This window comes from Aotus nancymaae, unplaced genomic scaffold (assembly GCF_030222135.1).
Source record: "Aotus nancymaae isolate 86718 unplaced genomic scaffold, 86718_ANA_hifiasm-v0.15.2.pri h1tg000016l, whole genome shotgun sequence".
NCBI lineage: Eukaryota > Metazoa > Chordata > Mammalia > Primates > Aotidae > Aotus > Aotus nancymaae.
This window is the reverse complement of record NW_026988428.1, coordinates 24,736,821-24,763,714: the sequence shown is the minus strand read 5'-3', so window position 1 is coordinate 24,763,714 and position 26,894 is coordinate 24,736,821. Positions and strand designations below refer to the sequence as shown.

Here is a 26,894-nt window from a genome sequence, read left to right as displayed (position 1 = left end):
GACATTTCTCTTGTTGCAGCCAGATTTCCCTATGTTAGGACACAGTCAATGGAGTTCATGAGAAACACCCATGAGTAGTTCATTGCACACACCCAATCGGTAAGTAGGTGTCAGGCACAAGAACCTTGGCTGCAGTGATTAGGGAGGTTCTCACCCAAATGTCTCTTTATAATAAGATCTGCAGTTGGTGATGGCAGGGATGAGGATCCCCCACCTCTTTTCCTTATTGTTAAATACAAGCTTCCAAAAAACGTGAATGACAGAGACTGTAAGAATTATGCATATTTTACCACATCATTAACCTAAGCAAAGCGTGATTCAACCACAATATGCCATCAATACATGGGACTACAGTGACACTTTTGGCAAGAATTGGGAAATAAAATTTCTTACTGAGACATACTCTTTGAAATTAACAAATAATTGTTTAGAACAGAGACATGCTAAGTCACCTATGGAAGACAGAATGGTTTCCAAGCTGGTGGGACTCTGCAGTGATTTGGTATTTTTAAAAATTGTGTCCATCAGAATTTAAGTAACATTGGAAGTATACATAAATGGAGTCACTGAGGCAAATGTTGGTGGGATCCATCCAATTACTGCTCAGGAAAAGGCAGCTTTAGCCAGGCTTTTCAATTGGTCTAGACCCATTAATTCCTTCATTTATTCACTGAACTTTATTCAGTCCCTACTACATCAGGCATTAGACTACATGCTGGAGATATGGATGTGAATAAGTCAAAATCCCATTTCTATTCTGGTGGGGAAGGTAGTCGATTAAAAAAATAAACCATACACCAATAGCATCAAGTTTGTGCAAAAAAAAAGCTTAACGAGGTAGGAAGATACAGGGAAGGAGGGAGGTCTTGGGGAGGAAACAAGGTATTTTATTTCAGATAGGACATCAAAGAAGGCACTGCTAAGAATGTGATATTTAAGCAGAGATAGCTGCACAAAGTGAGGAAGAGAGCCATTCGAAGATCAGAGTTAAAAAAAAAGTTATAAGCTGACAGAACAGGAAGTGGCAAGTTCAGAGGCTGGAATAAACTAGTGTTGTGGAAACAGAAAGGCCAGTTTGGTGTTTGTGTGTGTGTTGTTTGCCAAATATTCTGGTTCTCTCTCCATCTGGGCACAAGACAGAATTGCATCACCTGGTTCTTCTGTAGTTGTATACAGGACCATGTGACTAGTTCTGGAGAGTTGTAAGTGGAAATAATATGTGCCATTTACAGACAGCAATGTACGATGCTCTACAACTTTTCCCTCTCTGGTATGATTGATGATTGCTAATGCATGATAGTGGCTGCTCCATCAGCCCAGATCTAGCAGAAAGGAAGGAAACAGAATCATCACTTGTCTTCTAGTAGACACGTAATTTGAGTAAGAAATATTAGTATTGTGGTTGTTTTTGTTTTGAGATAGGCTCTTGCTATGTTGCCTAGGTTGGACTCAAAACTCCTGGGTTCAAGAGATCCTCCTGCTTCAGCCTCTTGAGTAGCTAAGACTACAGACACACACCACCATGCCTGACTGTACTGTTTTAAGCCTGTGAGGTTTGGGGATATCTCAGTATGGTGTAACCTGTCCTGATGGAGACAGTAAGTGTAACTGATGGAAGGCAAGCTGGAGGGAGACTGGCAGACAATGAGATCTAAGGAATAGGTGGAGGGCAGGTCATGCTAAGCCTTGTAGATTATGACAAATTTGGATTGCATTCTGTGTGAAGGAAAACCATTGGAGGACCTTGAGCAGGGAAATATGACATGATTTGCATTTCAAAAGAATCAGTCACGTAGGGGAAACTTCTTATTCATAAGGAACATATACTGAGGTATTGAAAGATGAAGTATAATGATTTCCACAACTTACTTTCAACTGGTTCAGTAAAATGTGTGTGTGTGCATGTGTATAAATTCACCAAGGGGGCAAAGTGTTAATTGGTGAATCTAGATGAAGGTTCACTGTACTCTTTCAACTTTTTTGTGGGTATAAATTTTTAAATAAAGTTGAGGGAAACCACTCTAGAGAACTATAAGACCATTATGAGCTACTGCAGGTGTGAAGTGGTTTGGGCTGGAGTGGCAGTGGTGAAAAATGGGTGGCTCTGAAACCCGTTTTGTATTTGAAGCCAGCAGGATTTGCTGATAGATTGGCTGTGGAGTGTGAAAAGAAGTCGATGTGTTTCTTAGGTTTTTGTCCTGAGCAGGCGTGAGGTGGGTGATGCCATTGAGACGGGATGACAGTGGGAGGGCTAGGGTTAGGATATGGAAAACAGCAATTCTATTTGGGGCACATTAAGGGTGAGGATCCAAATGGAGCCTGGGTTGGCAGCTGGATAAATGAGTTGAGAATTCAAACAGGTCTAGGCTGGAAATACATAATATGGAATAATCAGCATCTATTGGCACCCAAGCCATGGATGGATAGGCTCTCCTAAAAACCAAGTGTAGGTAGAGGAGGGCAAGGACTGTGCCTTGGGGAACTGGAGCATGAATGGACTGGAAAGAGGATCATACATTTCATTTGATTTCTCTTGTTCTGATTCCATGCTTATTCAGCAAGCACCTGATTATTGTTTGACTTCCCATATAGGACCACGCATAAAGGAAAGACTGGCCATATGGACTTGGAATATTCTGGTTCCTGGGAGAGTTCTCACTGTAAATAAATTTATCACATTCACAAACTTAGTTTGAGTTAGCCCCTGAAACAAAATCATAATCAGTGTGTTGACAAAAATCTGGTGAGTCTGCATAAGGGAGAGCCAGACCCTGCACTGTGGAAATTCCCCAAGAGAATAAACGCTACACTGCTTGCTGGCACTCTTCCATAGCTCACACCTCTCTGCAGCCTGTCAAGTGAAAATGTTCTCATATTTCCACAACTGGTGAGACAATCCTGAGCCAGGTACAGCTAAGAGAATATTCCTTTTTTTTTTTAGGTGTATACCTTTTATTGTCAAAGTTCTACTTATGTGCCATGGTGTCTCTAACATAGTCTTCCTTCCACATGATCCTGCATTTCCTTAGATCAGGGTCCTTATTACTTTATTACTATTTGGAGAGTATTCTCTATGTGCTTGCCCTTGATCTATTTAAAAATTTTATTTCATTTTTGTATAGGTAATATTCAATTGGTTCAAAAATCAAAATGACACTGAGAAATCTTCCCACCTCCTCCAGATTGGCATCTCCCCGCCAACCTCCACCTTCCAATTCATTGCTTCTCTCACTTTGTGAATCCATCTAGCCTTTAGGCTGTTAGCAATCTTTTGCTATTACAAAGTTGCAACTAATAACTACATATACATGGTTTGCGAACTGCAGTTTCTGTTTTCTCTGCTAAGCTGTGATGATGGGAAACACATATTCTACTTCTTTTGGGAGGGGATGGGTAATTTCTGATAAAAGTTCAGGCTCAAACTGCATTCTTCCCCTTCCCTTTTAGTCTGAAATGTGGGTAACATGGCACTTCCTGTATAACATGATTAAATAGCATCCTGGGCTGAATCAGTTCAAAGATGTTCAAGTTTAACTATTTAGTGTCTATTGCTTTGAAAATAAAAATGCTTATGCTGGCCCAATGAGAAAAAATTAAGAAGGTCTATAAAGGTTATTGGAGAAAATGTGTTTGTGGGAGGTAGATCGACATGCAACTTAATAATAAAAAGAAACGCAGCTGAGAAGTTACTGTGTATTTGTCTTTTCCCTCCCATGGTGTAGCAGATTGTATTTTCCAAAGATAGCTGCCTCAATATATCCCATCCCACATGCTCTTATGATGTGACATTGACACTGTTCCCATTGAGTGGTGGGGCCTGCATACGTCTCCCTTGAACCTCAGGTGATACTTATGACTGCTCCAACAATAGAATACAGTGGAAGTTGTCCAGTTAAGCCCAGTCAACCCCCAGAACCACAAGTAAATAACATAATGATTCAAAAAAATTAAGTTTTGGGATTATTCATTATGCAGCAGTACAAAATAGAAACATGATCTTGATTTTAACTTGTCTCTACATTTTCCTTGGTCTTGATTCTTTAATTTTTATTCAGATTTTACTGTAATTTTGTCTGTTCCTTTTCTTGGGTGGAGGTGTTCTGTTCTTATTGCAGGTCACTTCACGTCCTTTGTGGTGGAGGGTATAAATACAATGTAATTACATTTTTAAAACAGCTTTCCTATCTAGCTCAGGAATGTAAACTCCCTACTGTTATTCTGTAAATAAGGATAAATCCATGAAAGCGTTATCACTATTTTTGAGAGATTTCTTTAAAGGAAAAGAAAAAGGATTACTTTCTGTAGATCTGTTCTACACTTTCTGCTCCTCCCCAAAAGAGATCCTTTGCCCATGAAAGTTTATAGAAATTATAATCTCATCTATGAGGACAAAATGACTAATTTATTCAACAAATAGGCCCTCAACAGGCATCTATTGTGTGTAAGATATTAGAACAAGTGCCAAATGTACAAAGACCCAGTCCGGCCTCACAAAAGGGCTCCGGGACTAGTCACTATTTATACCTATTAAATGCTCACCATATGCAAAGCACTGTGCATGTCTGGAAGTCATTAAATGCTTACAGTAATGGAGGAGTATTTAAAACAACCACACAAAAAGCAAAGTGACCAAATAACCTGAAAAACAATTAAAAAAAAGAATGAAAAAAATTATGCAGCAATTTTAAATTCATCCATGAATTTGGTAAAAGATCTAATTTATTCTCTCCATATTCACAGAAATAAAATAATGTATCATATAGCATAAATGTTTAAAAAGCCAGAATTATATTTAATATAAAAATTGTGATATTATAGTTTTTAAATACATTAATCAACACATTTATTAGTCTAATAAATGTAGAAGACACTGTCCTTGTCCATGGCAAAATGCATAGTATTACATTGATAAGCTTTTAAAATAAAATATGAACATTTGTAAATGAAATAAATTAGAAATGAACATTAGAAATATAAATTGTCAAATTATTTGTTACTGTGGAACTCTGGCTATTCACCAAATATAAGAAAAAAACAGTAAATACCTAAAATATCCTTACAAGCTCTTGGGTCAGGACAAAATCAAAAGTATTAATTGTATATTCTTTCTAGTATTAACCTTTTACTAAAGAAATGAAAGAGTTCACAATACACAGTTATATTTCAACTAACATATATCCAAAGGTATATGGAAGGTGAAAATCTATCCAAGGTTTTCCAAATGAAGTGGCAATAAACCAATGACCACATAAAAGTAAAGATTAATTTTATGATTTTTGAAAAAAAAATTTGAGTCTTTTACTCACTGCTTTATAAAGTATGAGTAGGGAAAATTAAATAAAGCAAATAACATATTCAATATTATAAACAATTAGACTAAGCCCATCCAAATCCGAGATTAAACGATTCTATAAACTAAACATATAAAGATGAAGGAGGGCTAGAGTGACAAAGATACAGAAGAATAAAAAGGAGCAATAAAGGAACACCCTCCTCTAAACACATAGGCTAACATAGAGCTGAGACACAGAGGCATAAAACAGGGAAAAAATTGACACACTTAGACAAATCTTGGCTTCCCCTCTAGTTTTGTCCCATAAAGTAATGTAATATTTGCATCTCGTCTGGTGACCTTAGTGTGCTGCTTCTAAAGACTTTTGAAGTTATGGTATTTTCCTAAGTAGACTGAACTGACTTCAGAATCAGTGGTCACATGCCTGCTTTACTTGGCTTGAGTTAAGATGAAAAGTTTGGTTAATTAGAAACTTCCGAAATTATAGTTCATCTTCAGAATCCTGACTGTGAACTTTCTGAGGGTGTCTCTTAACAGTGATTACCAAGTCAATGGTTAATATTTTTGTCAAACACTGAAGAACTGAAGTTAGCAGGTGGCATTTACCAGTTACTGATTCCAAACCTGTCTGACTGCTTACTATGGATTGATTGGTTTGCAGTGCATGGACAGCTCTTATATACATATGCGGAAAGCTGTCCTTTCCTGTTTTAGATTTATAAAGGACTTTGGGAATGCCTAAAAGTGCATTAGCTATTATCATACTAACCATGGTTTCTTCTGATTGATGGCATTTTTTGGCATAGTTGAGAAGATAGTAATGTAACAAGATCTCAAAATTACCACCTACTGGCAAAACACAACCAGCTGGCACAGATGAGGAAAGGTAACTCGGGGAAGTACCCATATTCTGTAACTTGCAGCTCACTGGTAACAAGCCACCCTTTCCAGTAATATTTGTGACCTGTAAATTTTCATAACAAATTTCTATTCTACTGTTTCCTCTTGTTGAATAAGCAGTGGAACTGCTCTTGAGTAATGCTTCATAATCACCAATTAGCCTGTTTTTTCCCAAAGACAAACATCTCAGCGTTTCATCTGTTTGGAATGTATCTGCTGGTGTCAGTTTGGGGGTTGAATATGGAATATTTGTTTCTAATTCTACATCTGAAATTGACAAATTTGAATATGCTTTTAAATATGTTTGAGTTTTTTCCAATTCATCTTTGTTCTCTACAACTGTGTCCGGATAAGGCTTTTGTATTGAGCCATTACCAGCATCTGGTACCTGATAACTTTCTCCACTGTTCTTACAAATAAAAAGACTTGCAGTGTCATTTTGGTCATTGGCTTGTATCACGTAATTTAGATCAAGGTCTCTAAATAATTGCCGAAGCATTTTAAATGCTCCATGTAAAGCATCCTCATGTTGTTCAATGAGACCCTGTACTGGTCCACAAAGAACTATACAGTGTGGTATAAATGTACATGTGCTAATCAAGCCAAGATGAACATATCTTCTTGATCTAAGAACAAGAGGTTTACAAAATTTCACCAAAGCAGTGTTAGAGATTTCACACTGTGAAAAGGCGGGTGGTGGTACAAATGGGGAAAGACCAATAATCCTCTGGATAAGAGACATTTCTTCTGATGATAAACACTCAACCACTGATATACCATTCACTCCTGCATAATAAATAACTAAATCTGGTTGTCTCACACTAGATAGGAGCAATTTTACATTCTGACTACGTAGATGTTTCATTATTGCTTTTGTCTTTTCTATAATCCAAAATTGAGATGTTTGAAACTGTGCTTCTGAATTTAGAATAAACTCTGATCCAGAAGCGGAAAAAAGAGGCTGAATGGTTTCTGTTACTATCACCATTCGTATGTCACCATCTGCTGGGCAGTACATAGAAAAATCTTTCTGAAGCACAAGCCCAGCTATGATCCTGGAATCTGAAACAGGAAGGCCAGTGACACCAACATTCAACTCTACAAAACAGTCATCCACTAACTCAAATACATCAATCCCACTTTTACAAGTCATACACTTGAAAAAGTAGTCACACATCAACTGTGAAATAAATTTGTGATTATTTCTTCCCACTCTTCCACAAAAGTATGCTTCTAAGAGCAACTCTAAGGAGCTCCTACACAATGTCCTCTCTTTAGCAGATGAAAAGATAGACAAAAAGTGTCTACTTAGGTACTGGTCCATAATACCATCTAATACTTGTGTCTGAAACGTTAGGAGAGCCTGGGAAATAAATTTCCACCGACAACAATTTTTCCAATGCCTTCCATACGTTTGAATGTTTTCACACATCAAAGAATCCTTTTCTCTCTCTGTGATTGCATGAAGTCCTCTAAGCAAATGGCAAAGATAGATAATAAATGTTTTTGCACCATCTCCTGTTTTTTTGAGATGACTGGAAACACAGTCCACTATCATCCTGTACAAAAAAGAAATAAAGCAACTCATTTTCAGAAGGCTGGCTTCCCACATCTAAATTAAGTTAAAACCATGTTTTCACAGCTATAGGCATAAAATAAGAGTATTGTTCATTTGATACATTCTTATTTTCTTTTCTTGAAAAAAACCTCTGTCCTATCCCAAGATTCCACAGTTGGGTGGAGAGGGAAAAAGTGTTTTTGGGAACTGGTTAAGATTTGGGGTACAGGAGTGTTCCCTTGGGCAGGGTTCTAATTCCGAGCATACAGCGGTTTCACCCGAGTTCAGTCTTTCCAAGTAAGAATAGCCTCAGGACGGGATAAGAGGACCACAGAGGCTGCCTGGGGTGCCCAGCTACGGGCTAGCGTACGGGACGCGGATACCTGGCTATGGGATGCTCTAAGTGTAGCGCCTCCAGGAGGCGGCCTCCATTCCGGCTGAGCAGCACCTCGCCAGTGGGCTTCGTACACAAAACTTGCCGCCCCTCGGGCCCCACACAGCAGCTCACGATGGCTTCCAGCACCTCGGTCACCTGCAACGCCGCCTTCACAGATCCTGCGGCGGCCATAGAACTTAGCATCTGGGCCACTTTCCCTTCTTTGCCAGTTTGCGGAACACCTAGGCCGACGAAAACAGGAGTGGGAACGGCCGGAAACGGAATAGGCGGGGAGAAAACCGGAAGCCAGGTTGAGAAGTCGGGGTAGTACGGCTTCTTGGTTGGGCGAAAGCGCTGCCCTTCCGCCGCTAGGAGGAAATGCCGGGCCGCTTTGCCAACTGGCGTAAGCTGGCCCGCTGTACGCGAAGATAGAAAAAAAGGCTAGGATTTCCGGCAGCTGTGCCTGGAGTGCAAACTTAAGCCCTTCCCCTGTTCCCTAGGTGAATTCATTTTCCTCCGGTGGCGTCAGCTGCCCCTAAATCCTTTAGTCTCCGGAGAAACTTGCGAAATCAACACGATAGTGGAGCCTGCGTGGAGAGGGCACCCGGGTTGGAACTCGGCTGGCTTTCATCCCCTGCTAGAAGTTGCTTGTTAGGGCAAAACCTCTGCCTTGGATTCACTGTCCACACTCTCCACCAGTTGCTCTCCTTACCGTCACGGAAATAATTTCTAGATGCAGGACAGGTGCGAAGGGTCTGGCCACAGCCATGAATTGCAGGCTTTATGCCTGCTGCGGAGGTTTTAACACATTCCCTAGACTTAGGTATCACAGTAAAACTCTAGACACCACAAATACATTACTTTTTCTTTAGTAGAAATGACGTGAAGATTCATTCATTCATTCATTCGAGATGGAGTCTCGCTCTGTCGCCCAGGCTGGAGTGCAGTGGTGCGATCTTGGCTCTCTGCAACCTCCACCTCCCGGGTTCAAACGATTCTCGTGCCTCAGCCTTCCAAGTAGCTGGAATTACAGGAATGTGCCCGGCTAATATTTGTATTTTCAGTAGAGACAGGGTGTCACCATGTTGGCCAGGCTGGTCTCGAACTCCTGACCTGAAGTGATCCACCTGCCTCAGCCTCCCAGGGTGTTGGAATTACACGCGTAAGCACTGCGTCCGGCTAATGTGAAGATTTAAATCCATTAGTCACGTTGGTGATCAACAGTATGCTTTAAAAACACACTGGCCAGGGATTATTGTATATAATCCCCTGACAGAGAATGCTGTCTCTTATATTACACTTTTTCTTTTTTTTTTTGAGACTAGGTTCTCACTCTGCCGCCTAGGTTGGAGTGCAGTGATCATAGCTCACTGCAACCCTGCGTTCCTGAGGTCGTGATCCTTCTGCATTAACCTCCAAGTCACTTCGTGCCTTGCTAGGCCAATTATTTTCATTTAGTAGAGACAGGGTCTCCCTATGCTGCCCAGCCTGGTTTTGAATTCATGGCCTCAAGTAATCGTCCAGACTTGGCCTCCCAAAGTGTTAAGATTACAGGCATGAGCCACCTTGCCTGGCCTAAAACACACACACTTGAGAGTATGGGCTTTGGATTCAGATCTGGGTTTGCTGTTATTTCCTTACCTGTGGCATTTACCAAGTAACCTCTTTGATCTCTGCTTTTCTCATCTTTAAAAGCAATGGGCCTGGCTCATGCCTATAATCCCAGCATTTTGGGAGGCCAAGGTGGGCTATCACAGGAGGCCAAGAGTTCGAGACCAGCCTGGCCAACATAGTGAAACCCTGTCTCTACTAAAAATACTAAAAATATAAGAGTTAGCAGGGCATGGTGGTGCATGCTTGTAATCTCAGATACTCTAGTGGCTGAGGCATAAGAATACCTTGAACTTGGGAGGGGAGGTTGCAATGAGCTGAGATTGTACCACTTCACTCCAGCCTGGGTGACAGAGCAAGACCTTGTCTCAAAACAAAACAACCTCTGCCCAAAAAAACAATGGATATAACATAAATAAAAGAAAAATCTCAAGGTTTTGAGGAGGTGAATGTTCACTATACCTTGCATAGTGCCTAGCATAGTTAGCACTCAACATTAAAATATTTATAGTACATCTGTTACAGGAAAAGGGTCCCAATCCAGACCCCAAGAGACGGTTCTTGGATCTCATGCAAGAAAGAAATTCAAGGCACTCCATAAAGTGAAAGCAAGTTTATTGAGAGAAAAAACAACAAAAGAATGGCTATTCATTGGCAGAGCAGGCCTGAGGGCTGCTGGTTGCCCATTTCCACGGTTATTTCTTGATTGTATGCTAAACAAGGGGTGGATTATTCATGCCTCCCCTTTGTAGACCATATAGGGTAACTTCCTGATGTTGCCATGGCATTTGTAAACTGTCACTGGCACTGGTAGGAGGGTAGCTGTGAGGACAACCAGAGTTCACTCTCGTGGCCATCTTGGTTTTGGTGGGTTTTGGCTGGCTTCTTTACTGCAAACTCTTTTATCAGCAAGGTCTTTATGACCTGTACCTTGTGCCAACCTCCTATCTCATCCTGTGACTTAGAATGCCTTAATCATCTGGGAATGCAGTCTAGTAGGTCACAGCCTAGTAGGTCTCAGCCTCATTTTACCCAGCCCCTACTCAAGATGGACTTGCTCTGGTTCAGATGCCTGATACACCCACCAAATTACTGTGGTAGGTCACCACTCTCCTGGTTCGTTATTCCCATAAGTGATATTTTGTAAGATGCAGAAGATTCAACTAGCATAATAGGACAACATACATCATCTGCGAGAGTCAAAACATGCCAATATTAGCAAGAAAATGATCTTGTAGATATTTCACTGAGGTTGGACAATGAGGGGCTATTTTCCTTACTCCTTATTGCTATGACTAAGATAGAAGGAACCAACAGGCCCTCCTATCTTTTTCTCCCCAATTAATAAAACCAAACCAAATGACAGCCAGAAGCCATTGGACCCTGAGCAGAGAGCAAGAATGGGAAGAGAGGAGGGTGGGAGGAAAACTAGAGAGAAATGATGTCTTGGAACTCATCTGATATTAACTCAGTATGGACTAATAGGTGTAATCTGAGGAGAAAAAAAAGCCTTTCATATGGATTTCGTATATGTTTGTTTAATAGTAGGGGTTTTTTCTGGTGCTACTCATAACAAAGGGGTTACAGTATTCAATAGAGATTCAAGCAGTGAATTATATTCCTGACATTTATAAGTGAAGTCCTATGGTTAGCGTTCTATTTAAGTGTACAGTGGAGATAGAGATTCAAACTCTTAAGTAAGAGTGGACGACCAGTCTTACTCTGTAGCTTTTGAAGACTTTCAACCTCTCCGAGCCTCAGTGTCTTCATGCATAAAATCTGGTTTACTTCCACTTAGGGTTCTCATAGAGTATTCAAGAAGGATGAATATAAAGCACCAAGCAAAGCATACTTCAGGGATTCTCACTGTTGAATCCCTTTCAAGTTTTCTGCCATCCTTTGCAGCTATCTCTACACCCCCAAAAGGGAGGATTAAAAAAAATTAACACTAATTTAGTCACCATGTTGTATTAAAAGTCACTTGATCACACTTTGCTCTTTTACAAAATTTTATTTAGAAGCCTACTTATAGAAGTTAGCATAATTTTACAGATTATTAGAAAAATTCAATTCTTTTCTTTCTGCAAACAGTTATAATAGGTTAGGAATAATAGATTAGAAATGTACTACATTACAAAACAGTGGCCTATAACTATCTGTACATTTACTACGCACCTTAAGGAAAAGAATTTGACAGTGTGCTGTACTTACACTGCAGGTAACATATTTTTATTCTATCACACAAAACTGACCAGTGGTAGTGCTTGAATTTATAAATGGCCATTAAACAAAATATTTAAACTCAGATGTATATTTACCATGCCAAAAAGTGAAAAAAAAAATTCAACTGAAGTTCTGTGGCTCATCAGTTCAAATGTTTCATGGCATTTTTTTCTTTAAATGATAAAATTTGATATTGTAAAACCAAAACAATTTTACATAACAAATGCAAAAAGATAAAATTTTCTAAATTTTTAGAAAGAATATTCACATTCATTTTGTCATGGGTTTCATGTGGCTCTTCTAAATATATTAATCATATTAATAAGACACTGGTCCTATACAATTTTAACAGTCCATCTTCAATTAAAAACTGTAAGAAAAACAGTATGTAAGAGTAACAAAAAGTAAATTAAACATACTAAACTCACACAACAGATAGAATAAAATGAAACCAAATTACATAATGGCAGGTTATACATTTTAAAGACTCTCTTTCCATTTAGTCAAATAAGATAGAAATTGAAATGTAAACTTACTGATTTCTGTGGGGCTTTCCCCACTGGTTCAGATTGGAAAATTTGATATAAATCTAATATTTTATTTATGTACATTTAATATGATTCAGTATAATCTGCAGTCTCATGTATGGCTTATCAATAATGCCATCATCACTGTATGTCAAACAAAAAAACCTCACTGCTTACTAGAAATGCTAACTACTGGAAAAATTGGAAATTTATACATTTGTTTTCTTAAATTTTGACAGATATTCTTCAAAAAGTTAAAACTGCCTTCCACAAAATTTTGTATGTATATGGCACAGGTTGACAGCCAAAAAAGTGTGAATTCCATCAAAAAGGCACTGTTAACAACACTCAGAATAATCTGACAAGTCTACATCAATGTCTGAGTAAAGAATAGGTAAATAGACAAACCCTTATAAAAGATAGCATTATTGTTTAAGTATACTATAGCTATATAAAAAGAAATAAAGTGACACAGAAATGACCCTTTTATGATAACTAGGCCTATAAACACCTTGAATCTTATTGGTTCTATAACACAAAAATGACAAAACATATTTTCTTAAAGGCACAACAGCATGAATATTAAATGAAAATTGTATTTTACAAGGCCAACTTTTCAATGGAACGCAGTTGCCAACTGAGCTGTGACCAAGAGTACACCGTACCTAAGTGATACAAAACAATGAAATACAAGTGAAATATCTATTGCTGTAACTTAACATTTCACATGCCCTATTTATTGTTTTCTTTTACATGTCCTTGGCCAGCTACATCTTACTAAATCGTTGATGATGGCATGGTACATTTAACAGCTAAAAAGAAAATGCACATGTGAATAATTATTACTCAATTAAGTTTTCATGTAAGAAAATAAAATTTTGATAAATGAAAAAAACTGGTCATAAAGTCATAAGTCCTAGAAACCTTCGTGAGGCTCTCAGACAACTAGGAACTGTAAATCACATTATGAATTCAGGTGTGAAGGAAGATTAATTTCAGGTAAATAACATTCAAAGTCAATTACATGTTATGGCTACAAAGTTAGTAATTATGTGTTTTAAAGATTCGTATAACTAAGCCTAGTACAAGCACTGATCTAAAATTAAGCCACCAATTCCTGAGTTTTGTGTTCAGTTCATAAAAAGAAACTCATACAACTAAAAGCGTAAGAGGACTATTAGATTAGATGTATGCTTTTAGTGTATAACAAACAGTCGTGAATAACCCTGCTCTTTCTTAAGAAATAGTTTTTGACTCTTTGGGTAAGAACCCATAACATTTGCTCTAAAAAGAAATGTTAAAAATAAAGAAAACAACTACCTATTTAGTCTTAGATGATATCCATACAGATGAAATATTATCTGGACCAAATGAAAACAACACACACATGGTTAAGACCAAAGTCCTAAGAGGTGGGTGACCAATAAAAAAATGTTATCAAGGTTTAATGATGAAATGATTTTTGTGATAAGCCAATCAAGTTACATGTAATTAACTAATTTAAACCATAAAAAAGATCAAATTGTACAATATTTACAATATATCATATATCAATGAATAGGCAGAATGTAACAGAATGTGAATACAAAAATTACATTGACAAATATGAAATATAACCAAAAATCCATTTGTTCTAATGTCATGAAAATAATGAGTATAGGTAGGCCTTATTTATGCTTTTATCAATTTAAAACATCAATTCACATGTACATATAGAAGACAGAGTTATTTTGCCAACAAAACATGGGAAATGGTTCTTCTCAGAAACCTAAGAATACTTAAGATAGCTACATTGGTTAGGGAAAAAAGCAGGCTCTTTTTATAATCATTTTCACTTTCATAATTTAGCAATCAGCCCTTGTATTTATCATGGCATAAATAACTGATTGTAATTTTACTATTTCACAGCCACCTCCTACTGAAAGGCAAATGTGGTCAGGGCAATTATTCTCTCTGACCTTCATTTTTATTTTTAAAAAAAATTCAAAATCTATACTTTCAGGATTCTAAGACATATTTTAGAACAACATATTCCTAAACTTAACTACCTTGGCAAAAACTGCTCTCAAGGAATATAAATATTTATATAAAAATACAAAGTGAAAATATTAAACTGAAGAAACCAAAAACTTAAGTTTTTCTTAGCCTGAATAATAGGAATCTCAAAGAATTGTGGTTTTGCCACAGAAAGAAGTTACTAAAAATAGAGGGGGGTAATAAAAAATTAAACTTCAGAACTTGATACTCTTCATAGATACTCAACTTATTGCATGTTTTACAGAAACCAATCTTAATGTACACATACAGGCCACCACACAGTGTCTTTTCTTACTGCCTTTCTCTTTTTGGCTTTTAAAGTAAAATATTGGTTATAATTTTTTGTATTCTACTTACTCACTGAACACACTAGGGTCTAAAGCTAAAATAAGTTTTCATAATGAGAAAACATGAATTACCATCACTTCAAATGCCCTATAAACATCTCTAGAATTTGGCCTATGTTATGAACCAGCTGACCTAAGAAAAACAAAAGTAAGAAAAAAGGACAGCAATCAATTTTGACAACACTTTTTTCAGCAAGTGTTTAAGGTGGTATTATAATCAGTCCAAGTAGTTGCACACCAGTGTTTTCATACTGATATACATATAAGTATATATATTTACCTGGATCTCTATTAAATTCTGGGGGTTAAAAAAAATCTTGTGTAAACTTTAAAAAAAAGCAATTTGCCATTTCTCTCTCTCAATATATTCATTTTGACCATTCATACCTTTTCTTTCTAAGAAGATAACTGAGCTGAGTACTTTGCAAATGATTTTAACAGTAGTGTATTGAACTAATTATGTCTATTATTCCATCATTTCTCAATCTGTAATTCCTTACTGATAAAAGTTTTGTGCCTGTTTTATGAAGAAAATAGATTACATATATTTATAGATTGATAGCATTTTTTGTTATGAACAATGTTAACATTACATCTCAGAACATACTATAGAATACAGATTACTGTCAGGTAAGAGTACATAAGAGACAATTGTGTATACATGTGGGTTTATTATACTCACATGTAGACACATTCTCACAAAAGCTAGAAATATCCTGGCACTTAACACATAGCTCACTTTAATAATCAAATAGGATAGCTCTTGTTTCAGTGTGAAGATAAAAGATATGAAAAGTCAATACCTCTACATTTATCTACTAGGTTTTTTTTTTTTTTTAGAAATATTGTGATTTTTAATAAAGACCAAACCAACTTGAACACTGGTTCCAGACCAAATCAGATCTTTCTAGTTCACTGATTCAATGGTTGAGAACTATTTGAACATGAAGTTTATTATTACTTGAAGCAGAATCAGGAGGAAAATGATGAAGTAGTCTTTTTGTTGCAGAAAATAATCCGTGGCAGGTGTGCTTGAAACTAAATGATTTCGAAGAGCCATAATATTTCTATAAAAATAAGCAACAACAAATTTTATAACGATTTGCCAGAAATGTTAGCATAGAAACCACAATTTGATATTAAACAGTCACAGAGCATTTAATGTTAATAATTTTTAGTTGCTGGGTCATGGGGTGGCATGTAGGGGGAAGGGTCTGGGACTGCAAAGAGGAATACTTACAGGTCTCAGGGAGTGAATATTTACCCACTGTTATGGATGTATTTCCATATTTCAACTGGTACATTCCAATGAAATATTAGTCATGCACAGAGGGGACTGCAGAGGCCTTTGTTAACTGACTTTCTCAGAAACAACTCCACCTCCACATGCAACCCAGCTACATTCCTAGCATGTTACAGCAGTAAAATAAAGTGATTCCAATTCCACCCTCAGAGAAAAAACAACCTCTCCTTCCTTTCCAAGTATTTTAGTGCTAGAGGAATTTCCTAAGTGTCAAACATCAGGTGATAGAGACTAACATTCTATTTTAGCTTAGCTAAATGTTATAAAAATTGAAGTCTGCATATGGTTTCCCACATAACAGGATTCTTAACTACTACTTGGTCTCAAATGAATAGTCACTGTCAGTATATTATTACCTTTTAATTTCTTCCTGTGTTTGTTTTATAGATTCGATGGAACTCTGAATGTCTCCCAGTTCTATTCCTTTCTTTCTTCTTGTACTTGGTTTTACTGATTGAGCTAAAAAGACATTTAGAATGAAGTTGAAACTATAAAAATAATCTACAGTTCAATTTAATGTATCTCATGTAATAAAAGTTTTCCTGGGCATTTGCTTTTGTGGCCTAGAGATTAGCATAATAATATGAATACTCTGCACTTTTGAAGTTTCAAACACATCATTGCAACACTAGAACACTACAAATATATTTAAAGTACTACACATTAGTTGAGTTTTGGATGGAACCAGTTTTATTTTTTAACTAATTAAAACAGAAATAATTCATTAGAGAATATATATTAATTTGGGGAAGGTATTACTCCCTTCTGTTCCTTGTCCATTTGCCTACATCTGAAGAAGTCAACTTCCTGAGCCCTTTTTTCAATTTTTTATTGTTAGTGTTTAGTTACCCAAACTTTAAATCCCTTTTGATACTATTTTTGCAAACTTTTACTGCCAATCAGCAAGCTGTATACGTTTTTCCAAATTCCCTCTCATATGCATTTTTTCCTTTCCATTTTTGTTCATATCCTACTTAATCTCTCTACAAGTATCAACTTTCTCACTTTAAAAATAGTGATAATAATACCAGACTTTACAGGATTGTTGGAAGGTATATTTAACATACAGTCTGGCACATGTTAATTACTCAATAAATGTCTGCTGATACATCATAGTAATATAGCGAAGTGGGTGACAGGGTGAATTAAGGAGCCAAAAAATCTGCATATATAACATACATATACCTTATGGGGTATGTGACCTCAGGCAGGTTAATTTGTGTCTTGGTTTCTTTTCTTGCAAAATGGGAATAACAACAATATAACCAATTCTCTCTTCTAACACACTGGTATGCCATGTGACTCCTGTTTTTAAACCTGTATTCATTTCATTCCTCTAACAACTCCAGTATGTTACTCCTACCCCACTCCCCAAGCCTAGACTGCTATAATCCATTAGAAATCCTAATAATTCATCAGGATTCTAAGAACTTTCCCTCAAATTGAATTGCACTCTGTCTTCTTTAAACTCTTTATCATGTGTCATCTAATTTTTTAGTATCTACCATTTATTCATCTCTAGTGTTATCTTTATAGGTAAAAATGGGCTCCTCAGTTTAGTGTAAACTCATTAGAGATTATGGTTAAATTTTTTTTTTTGTCATGTCACAAACATCACTTTAAATCCTTTCATGATTATATCTCAATGTAGTTCAAGATAGTTTACACATTATTTGACTCTAATAAGAATGACATACAATTTAATCTAACAGTTCATAAGTTTTATATTTTTATTGTCTGTGACTTCCAAACACTATAGAAATTTATTCTGGAAATAAAAATCTTTTTTGAAGCATGGAACTGAGCTCAAAGCTCAAAAAACTGCTTCTGAATTCAGTCTAGGGAACCATCAACAATTTTTCAGAGGCTAACAAGGCATAAGAGGTAGCTACTACTAGAGTGTGGGTTTTTGTTTTTTGTTTTTTTTGAGACAGGGTCTCGCTCTGTTGCCCAGGCTGGAGTGCAGTAGTGCAGTATTGGCTCAGTGCATCTTCTGTCTTCTGGGTTCAAGCAATTCTCGTGCCTTAGCCTCCCAAGTAGCTAGGATTACAGGTGTGCACCACCGCACATGGCTAATTTTTTTGTATTTTTAGTAGAGATGGGGTTTCGCCATGTTGGCCAGGATGGTCTTGAACTCTTGGCCTCAAGTGATCCACCCACCTCGGCATCCTAAAGTGCTGTGATTATAGGAGTGAGCCGCCGCGCCTGGCCTAGAGTATGGTTCTTATTTGGATGTCTCCCCTTTTTCATTTTCTGTTCCTTTACTTTGTGTCCTGGTCTCACAACTTGTCTATAATCTAGAATAGCTTTTGTACCACAACCCTGCCCCTACCAAAACTTATATAACTTCTTGAATTAATAAGGAAAACCATATTCATATCAAATTGTGTAATTTTTTTTAAAAATTAGACTCTCATAGTGAATAGTCTGCAATAAATATTTTTACCTTCACTTCCAGAGGAGTCTTGGATGTCAGGTTCTGGGGAGGAATAGCCTTTTGTTACTTTCTTCTGTTGCCTGGTTGGCTTATGTTTCATTTTAGGGACACTAACCTAAAGAAAAAAAATAACTATTTTGTGAATTTGCACTGTATTTTGGCCTAAAGACCAATGGTGTACAACTGTCAAAATTATCTGCAGATAGGCATGATATTCAGAAATAAAGACAATGATCAAACAGTCTAATTCAAATTTAACAAACAAGATGAGATACACTTACGCAATCAAGTGACCTTATTTTAATAGAAAGTAATTTGGCACAAATGTCAAAAAGTAAAATATACAAAGAAGAGTATACCCAGTCTTTCTCCCACTAAATAGGTACCTATTGATATTACTTTGTATCCAGGAATATTTTTATGCATATATAAACAAATATGAATATAGAGCCCCCTATCTCTGACTGCACCAGCTAGTATCTCTAGTAGAATGTTAAATAACAGTTTGTATAAATCATATTTATCTTGTTCCCAATGTTAGAAACATTCCCATTGAATGATGCTGGGTTTCCAGTAAAATTGTTTATTTACTTTTAATCACATCTAGGTAGTACAGAAAGCATGTTATAATAAATAAAAATGGTATTATTTTGTAGAGCATTATTTAAACTTACTGAAAGCATTTAAGTGGATGCACAAGAGTCTGAAGTATATGAAACCATCAACTATGACTAAATTTTCCTTAGAATAATAAACTTTAGACGGTATGCTACTAATAGGTTTATAATTTTGGTGTTCAGTATTAAATTTAAAAACCTAAATGCAAGAGAAGAAACAAGAATCAGAAAGACAAGACATATTAGTCCGTTTTTATGCTGCTGATAGAGACATATGCAAGACTGAGATGAAAAGGAGGTTTAATTTGACTTACAGTTCCACATGGCTGGGGAGGTCTCATAATCATGGCAGAGGGCAAAAGGCACTTCTTACATGGTGCCAGCAAGAAAGAATGAGGAAGATGCAAAAGTGGAAATTCCTGATAAAACCATCAGATCTCGAGAGACTTATTCACTACCATAAGAACAGTATGCGGGAAACTGCCCCCATGATTCAAATGATGTCTCACCAGGTCTCTCCCACAACGTGGGAATTATGGAAGTACAATTCAAGATGAGATTTGGGTGGGGACACAGAACCAAATCTTATCATTCCGCCCCTGGTTCCTCTACATATCATGTCTTCACATTTCAAAACCAATCATGCCTTCCCAACAGTCCCCCAAAGTCTCAACTCATTTCAGCATTAACCCTAAAGTCCAAAGTCTCATCTGAGACAAGTCCCTTCTGCCTATGAGCCTGTAAAATCAAAAGCAAGCTAGTTACTTTCTAAATACAATGGGGGTACAGGCATTGGGTAAATACAGCCATTCCAAATGGGAGAAATTTGGAAACAAAGGGGTTACGGGGCCCATGAAAGTTTGAAATCCAGTGGGGCAGTCAAATTTTAAAGCTCCAAAATGATCTCCTTTGACTTCATGTTTCAGATCCAGGTCATGCTGATGTAAGAGGCAGGTTCCACAGTCTTGGGCAGCTCCACCCCTGTGGCTTTGCAGGATGTCCCCTCCTGGCTGCTTTCATGTGCTGGCATTGACTGTCTGTGGCTTTTCCCGGTGCACAGTGCAAACTGTCAGTGGATCTACAATTCTGGGGTCTGGAGGATGGTGGCCCTCTCCTCACAGCTCCACTAGGCAGTGCCCCAGTAGGGACTCTGTGTGGGGGCTCTGCTCCCACATTGCCTTTCCGCACTGCCCTAGCAGAGGTTCTTCATGAGGACTCCGCTCCTGCAGCAAACTTTTTCCTGGGCATCCTGGTGTTTCCATACATCTTCTGAAATCTAGGCAGAGGTTCCCAAACCTTAATGCTTGACTTTTGTGCACCTGTAGGCTCAACACCAGGTGGAAGCTGCCAAGGTTTGGGGTTTGCACCCTCTGAAACCATGAGCAGAGGCTGTACCTTGGCCCCTTTTAGCAATGGCTGGAGTGGCTGGGATATAGGGCACCAAGTCCCTGGGTTGCACACAGTATGGAGACCCTGGGCCCAGCCCACGAAACCATTTTTACCTCCTAGGCTTCCCAGTCTGTGAAGGGAGGTGCTGCCATCAAGATCTAGGACATGCCGTAGAGACATAACACTGTCTTGGGGATTAACATTTGACTCCTTGTTACTTATGCAAATTTCTGCAGCCAGTTGAATTTCTCCTCAAAAAATGGGTTTTTCTTTTTTACTGCATCATTAGGCTGCAAATTTTCCAAACTTTTATGTTCTGTTCCCCTTTTAAAACAGACTGCTTTTAACAGCAAACAAATCACTTCTTGAAAGCCTTGCTCCTTAGAAATTTATTCCACCAGATACCCTAAATCATTTCTTTCACATTCAAAGTTCCACAAATCTCTATGGCAGGGCCAAAATGCCACCGGTCTCTTTGCCAAAACATAACAAGGTTGAAATTAAGGAAAAATGTTAAGGGCAGCCAGAGAGAAAGGTCAAGTTACCCACAAAGGGAAGCCCAACAGACTAACAGCGGATCTCTCAACAGAAACCCTACAAGCCAGAAGAGAGTGGGAGCCTATATTCAACATTCTTAAAAAGAAAAGAATGTTCAACCCAGAATTTCATATCCAGCCAAATTAAGCTTCATAAGTGAAGGAGAAATAAAATCCTTTGCAGACAAGCAAATGCTGAGAGACAAGCCTGCCTTACAAGAGCTCCTGAAGGAAGCACTAAATATGGAAAGGAAAAACTGGTACCAGCCACTGCAAAAACATACCAAATTGTAAAGACCATCGACTCTATGAAGAAACTGCATCAACTAACAGACAAAATGACCAGCTAGCACCATAATGACAGGATCAGATTCACACATAACAATATTAACCTTAAATGTAAACAGGCTAAATACCCCAATTAAAAGACACAGACTGGCAAACTGAATAAAGAGTCAAGACCCATTGGTGTGCTGTATTCAGGAGACCCATCTCAGGTACAAAGACACACATAGGCTCAAAATAAAGGGATGGAGGAATATTTACCAAGCCAATGGAAAGCAAAAAAAAAAAAAAAAAAAGCAGGGTTGTAATCCTAGTCTCTGATAAAACAGACTTTAAACCAACACAGATCAGAAAGAAAAAAGAAAGGCATTACATGATGGTAAACGGATCAATTCAACAAGAAGAGTTAACTATCCTAAATATATACACACCCAATACAGGAGCACCTAGATTCATAAAGCAAGTTCTTTGAGACCTACACAGAGACTTAAGACTCCCACACAATAATAATAGGAGACTTTAACACCCCACTGTGAATATTAGATCGAGACAGAAAATTAACAAGGATATTCAGGACTTGAATTCAGCTCTGGACCAAGTGAATCTAATAGACATTTGCAGAACTTTCCACCCCAAATCAACAGACTGGATAAAGAAAATGTGACACATATACACCATGGAATACTATGCAGCCATAAAAAGGATGAGTTCATGTCCTTTGCAGGGTCATGGATGAAGCCAGAAACCATCATTCTCAGAAAACTAACACAGGAACAGAAAACCAAACACCGCATGTTCTCACTCATAAATGGGAGGTGAACAATGAGAACACATGGGCACAAGTAGGGGAACATCACACACTAAGGCCTGTTGAGGGGTGGGGGCCTAGGGGAGGGATAGCATTAGGAGAAATACCTAATGTAGATGATGGGTTGATGGGTGCAGCAAACCACCATGGCACAGGTATACCTATGTAACAAAACTGCATGTTCTGTACATGTAACCCAGAACTTAAAATATAATTTAAAAAAATAAATAAATTGACCACAGATGTCTGGCTTGACATTTAGACAATCAATTTTATTTCATTGGTCAATATGCCTTTTCTGACATAAGTATTACATTCCTACAATTGCTGTAGCTTTATAGTAAGTTTCAAAATCAAAAAGTAAGACTCCTCCGACTTTTTCTTTTTTAAAATTGTTTTAGCTATTTGTGGCCCCCTGTAATTCTATGTGAATTTGAGGATCTGCTTTCACAGTTTTGCAAAAAAAAGGCTTGGAATATTATCAGGGATTGTGGTGAAACTGCAGACTGCTTTGAGTAGTAATGTTATATTCTTATTTCTATTGTTTTGAGATAGAATCTTACTCTGTCACCCAGGCTGCAGTGTAGTGATACAGTCATGACTCATTGCAGCCTCAACTTCTCTGGGGTCAGGTGATCCTCCCACTTCAGCCCCCCAAGTAGCTGGGACTCCAGGTGTGTGCCACCATGCCCAGATAATTTTTCTATTTTTTTTGTAGAGACAGAGGTTTGCCGTATTGTCCAGGCTGATCTCAAACTCCTGGTTCAAGCAATCCCTCTGTCTCAGCCTCCCAAAGTGCTAAGGTTATAGGCATGAGCCACTGTGTCTGGCCAAAATCTTAACAATATTAACCTTCCTACCTGAGAAAATGAGGTATCTTTCCCTTTATTTAGATGCTCTTTAATTTCCTTGGCAATGTTTTATAGTTTTCACTGTACAAGTCTTTCAGGTCCTTTGTTAAATTTGTTCTTTTAGATGGTATTATAAATTGAATTGGTTTCTTATTTTGAGATTGTTCATCATTAGAAACACAACTGATTTTTGTGTGTTGATCTTGTACCTTGCAATTTTTCTTAAATTCATTAGCTCGAATAGCTTTCTATGGATTCTTTGGGATTTTCTATATATAGGATAATGTCATGTGTTAATTAGAGATCGTTTTACTTCTTTGTTTCCAGTTTTGATGCCTTCTCTTTCTTTTCTTGCTCTGGTTAGAACTTCCAGTAAAATGGTAAACAGGAGTGGTGAAAGTGGGAATGTCTGTCTTGTTCCTGATGTTAGGGGGAAAGCTTTCAGCCTGTTGCCAATCAATCTACTATTTGTGGGATTTTCATAAATGCCCTTAATCATGTTGAGGACGTCTCATCTCTTCTTAGTTTTATGAGGTCATTCTTTCTTTCTTTTGATCAGGAAAGGGTGATGGATTTTGTCAAACGCCTTTTCTATGTCAATTGAGATGACCATGTGATTTTCCCCTTCTTAATGTGATGTATTACATTTGATTTTCTTATGTGAAACCAACCTTGCTTTTCTGGAATAAATTCCACTTGGTCATGGTATATAATCTTTCTAATATGCTACAGAATTTTGTTTGCCAGTATTTTGTTAAGGATGTATGAATCTTATTTATAAAGGTTATTTGTAATTCTCTTTTCTTGTGATGTCTTTATCTGGCTTTGCCATTAAGGTAATGTTAGCCTCAGAGAATAAGTTAGGAAATGTTCCCATCTCTTCTATTTTTTGAGAATTTGAGAAGGATTGGTGTTTGTTCTTTAAAGTTATGTAGAATTCACCAGTGTAGCCATCTGGTTTTGAATTTTTCTTTGGAGGTTTTTGGTTACTGATCCAATCTCCTTATTGTTACAGCTCTACTGAGATTTTCTATTTCTTTTTGAGTCAGTTTATGTAATTTGTGAGTTTCTAGGGATTTGTCCTTTTCATCTAGGTTACTTAATTTGTTGGCACACAATTATTCATAGTATTCTGTCATAATCCTATTTCCTTATTATTGGTAGTAACGTCCCCACTTTAATTTCTGATTTTAGTTATTTGTGTTTTCTTTCTTGCTTCCTCAGTCTAGCTGGTATATCAATTTTGTTGATTTTTATCAAAGAGCAACTTTTGGTGTGGTTTCACAAAATCTATTTTTTTTCTATTCTCTATTTTATCTGTACTCTAATCTTCATTATTTTCTTCTGCTAGCTTTGGGTTTAGTTTGTTCTTCTTTTTCTAGTTTCTCATGGTATAAAGTAAGATTATTGATTTGAGATCTCTTTTAATGTAGATATTCACAGCTATATATTTTCCTCACCTTTGCTGCAACTCGTAAGTTTCGGTATACTATATATTTTTTTCACTTGTCTAAGTATTACCTAACTTCCCTTGTGTTTTTCTTTGACGCATTTAGGTTTCGTTTTGTTTTTTTTGTTTCTGAGACAGAATCTCACACTGTTGCCCAGGCTGGAGTGCAGTGGTGTGATCTTGGCTCACTACAACCTCCGCCTCCCAGGTTCACATGATTCTCATGCCTCAATCACCCGAGTAGCTGTGATTTATTGAGACATATTATATGGTGTAACATATGGTCTATCCTGGAGAATGTTCCATGTACACTTGAGAAGAATGTGTATTCTTCTGCGGTTGGGTGGATTGTTCTATGTGTCTGCTAGGTTAAGTTGGTTTACAGTGTGGTTCAAGTTATCTGTTTCCTTCTTGATCTTCTATCTAGAGGTTCTATCCATTATTAAAAGTAGTGTACTGAATTCTCCATCTATTGTTGTAGAACTGTGTCTATCTTCAATTCTGTCAGTTTGCCTTGTATATTTTGGGGCTCTGTTGATTGGTATATGTGATTATAATTGCTATATATTTTAATAAATTGATCCTTTTATCAATATGACATGGTTTTTGTCCTTGTAACAATGTTTGACTTGAAGTCTATTTAATCTGACATTAGGATAACCACCTCACTTTCCTTTGGTTACTATCAGCACATAATATTTTTTTCCCACCTTTCATTTTACTCTGTATCTGCCTCTGTATCTAAAGTGAATCTCTTGTACACAGCATATAGTTGGGTCATGTTTATTTTAATCAATTTTTACAATTTGCCTTTTGCTCAGAGTTTAATCTATTTACATTTTAAAGTACTGATAAGAACTTACTTCTGATTTTGCTATTTACCATATGTCATATACATTTTTTGTCCCTTCTTTACTCTATTAGTGCCTGCTTGTATGTTTGCTTCTTGCAGTGAACTGTTTCAATTCCCTCCTCATTTTCTTTTGTGTATATTTAGGTATCTTATTTGTGGTTACTATGGGGATAACATTTACACCTATCTCTACAACAATCTAGTTCAAGATGATACCAACTTAACTTCAGTAGTACATAAAAACTTTCCTCCTATACGGTTCCATCTCCCTGCTTTTATGTTGTAACAAATTGTATCTTTATACATTGTATGTCCAATAATAGATATGTAATTAAATTATTTTTCATTCATTTAAGTCCTATAGGAAATAAAAAGTGGAGCTATAAACTAAAATTACAATAGCACTAGCTTTTATATTCGCCCAACTATTTACTGAAAATCTTTATTTATTCATACAGTTTTGAGTTTTATTTTATTCTGAACGATTTCCCTTAGCATTTTTTTGTAGGGCAGGTCTAGTGGTAATGAACTTCCTCAGTTTTTATCTGGGAATGTCTTAATTTCTCCATTTTTGAATGATAGTTTTGCCAGATACAGAATTCTTGATTGACAAGTTTTTTCTTCTAGCACTTTTTTTTTTCTAGCCTTCTGTCCTCCAAGGTTTCTATGAGAAATCAGTTAACCCTACAGAAGATCCCCAGTGTATGTGATACATTGCTTTTCTCTCTGGTTTTAAGACTGTCTTTGGCTTTTGACAGTCTATCGTGGTGTGGGTCTCTCTGAGATCATCCTAGTTGGAATTGGAGTTAGTTGACCTTTGAATTTGTAGACCTTTGAATTTGTAGATTTGTATCTTTCACCAAATTTGGGAATTTAGGGGTTTTCTTTCCTCAAATATTCTTCCTCTGTCTTCTCTTTGTGGAACTCTCATAATGCAACGATAACCCACCTGATGGTTTCCCACAGGTCCTTTAGGCTCTGTTCATGCCACTTCATTTTTTCTCCTCCTCAGACTAGATAATTTCAATGGTCTTATCTCTAAGTTTCCTGATCCTGTCTTGTGCTTGCTTATATCTGCTTTTGAATATCTCTAGTGAATTTTCATTTTTATTACACTTTTCAGCTCCAGAATTTGTTTGGCTTCTTTGTATAATTTGTCTTTATTTTCTCAGATATGAGTGCCTGTGTAAGTCCTTCAGGTAGTATCCTGACTGGTTAGAATAGATATACAGAATTATGTATGAGGTCCACTCTGCTCCTTCTGGAACTAGGGACTTACACTGGCACTGCAGTGCCCTTCAAGACTGCTACTGCACTGGAATGGACCTCGGGCAAGTGCAGGTAAAATGCCACAAAGCTTTCCTCTCTTTGCCCTTTCTTGATCCAGTGTTCACTTGGTTGCTGAACACCTCTGGCTGTTTTCAGAGTTCTGGCAAATTGGGTTGACAGTTTTTGCTTGTTTTCTGATGTTTCCTTGGGGTAACAAGAGTTCA

The 26,894-nt window shown here is 37.2% G+C and overlaps 2 protein-coding genes across 8 annotated transcripts in view; both read right to left on the bottom strand.

Moving 5' to 3' along the window:
* Window positions 1-2,694: 2,694 nt before the first annotated feature.
* On the bottom strand, window positions 2,695-8,381 carry BBS10 (Bardet-Biedl syndrome 10). Its single transcript, XM_012441481.2, has 2 exons — window positions 8,135-8,381; window positions 2,695-7,752 (listed from the first exon to the last, which is right to left on the bottom strand). Exons 1-2 carry the CDS (start codon window positions 8,329-8,331, stop codon window positions 5,775-5,777), a joined length of 2,175 nt encoding a protein of 724 aa, XP_012296904.2. The 5' UTR covers window positions 8,332-8,381; the 3' UTR covers window positions 2,695-5,774.
* A 3,348-nt stretch (window positions 8,382-11,729) lies between these two features.
* Window positions 11,730-26,894, bottom strand: part of OSBPL8 (oxysterol binding protein like 8) — a 194,408-nt gene continuing 179,243 nt past the window's right edge. For 6 of the 7 annotated variants that reach the window (XM_064376957.1, XM_064376958.1, XM_064376960.1 and 3 more), the window contains 3 exons: window positions 18,622-18,727; window positions 16,532-16,634; window positions 11,730-15,939 (listed from right to left, as the gene is read on the bottom strand). In XM_064376957.1, coding sequence (XP_064233027.1) covers window positions 15,807-15,939; window positions 16,532-16,634; window positions 18,622-18,727 — 342 coding nt within the window. In that variant the 3' untranslated portion in view covers window positions 11,730-15,806. Of the gene's footprint in view, window positions 15,940-16,531; window positions 16,635-18,621; window positions 18,728-26,894 lie in introns of those variants that run through there. The other variant, XR_010342966.1, reaches the window with a different exon arrangement.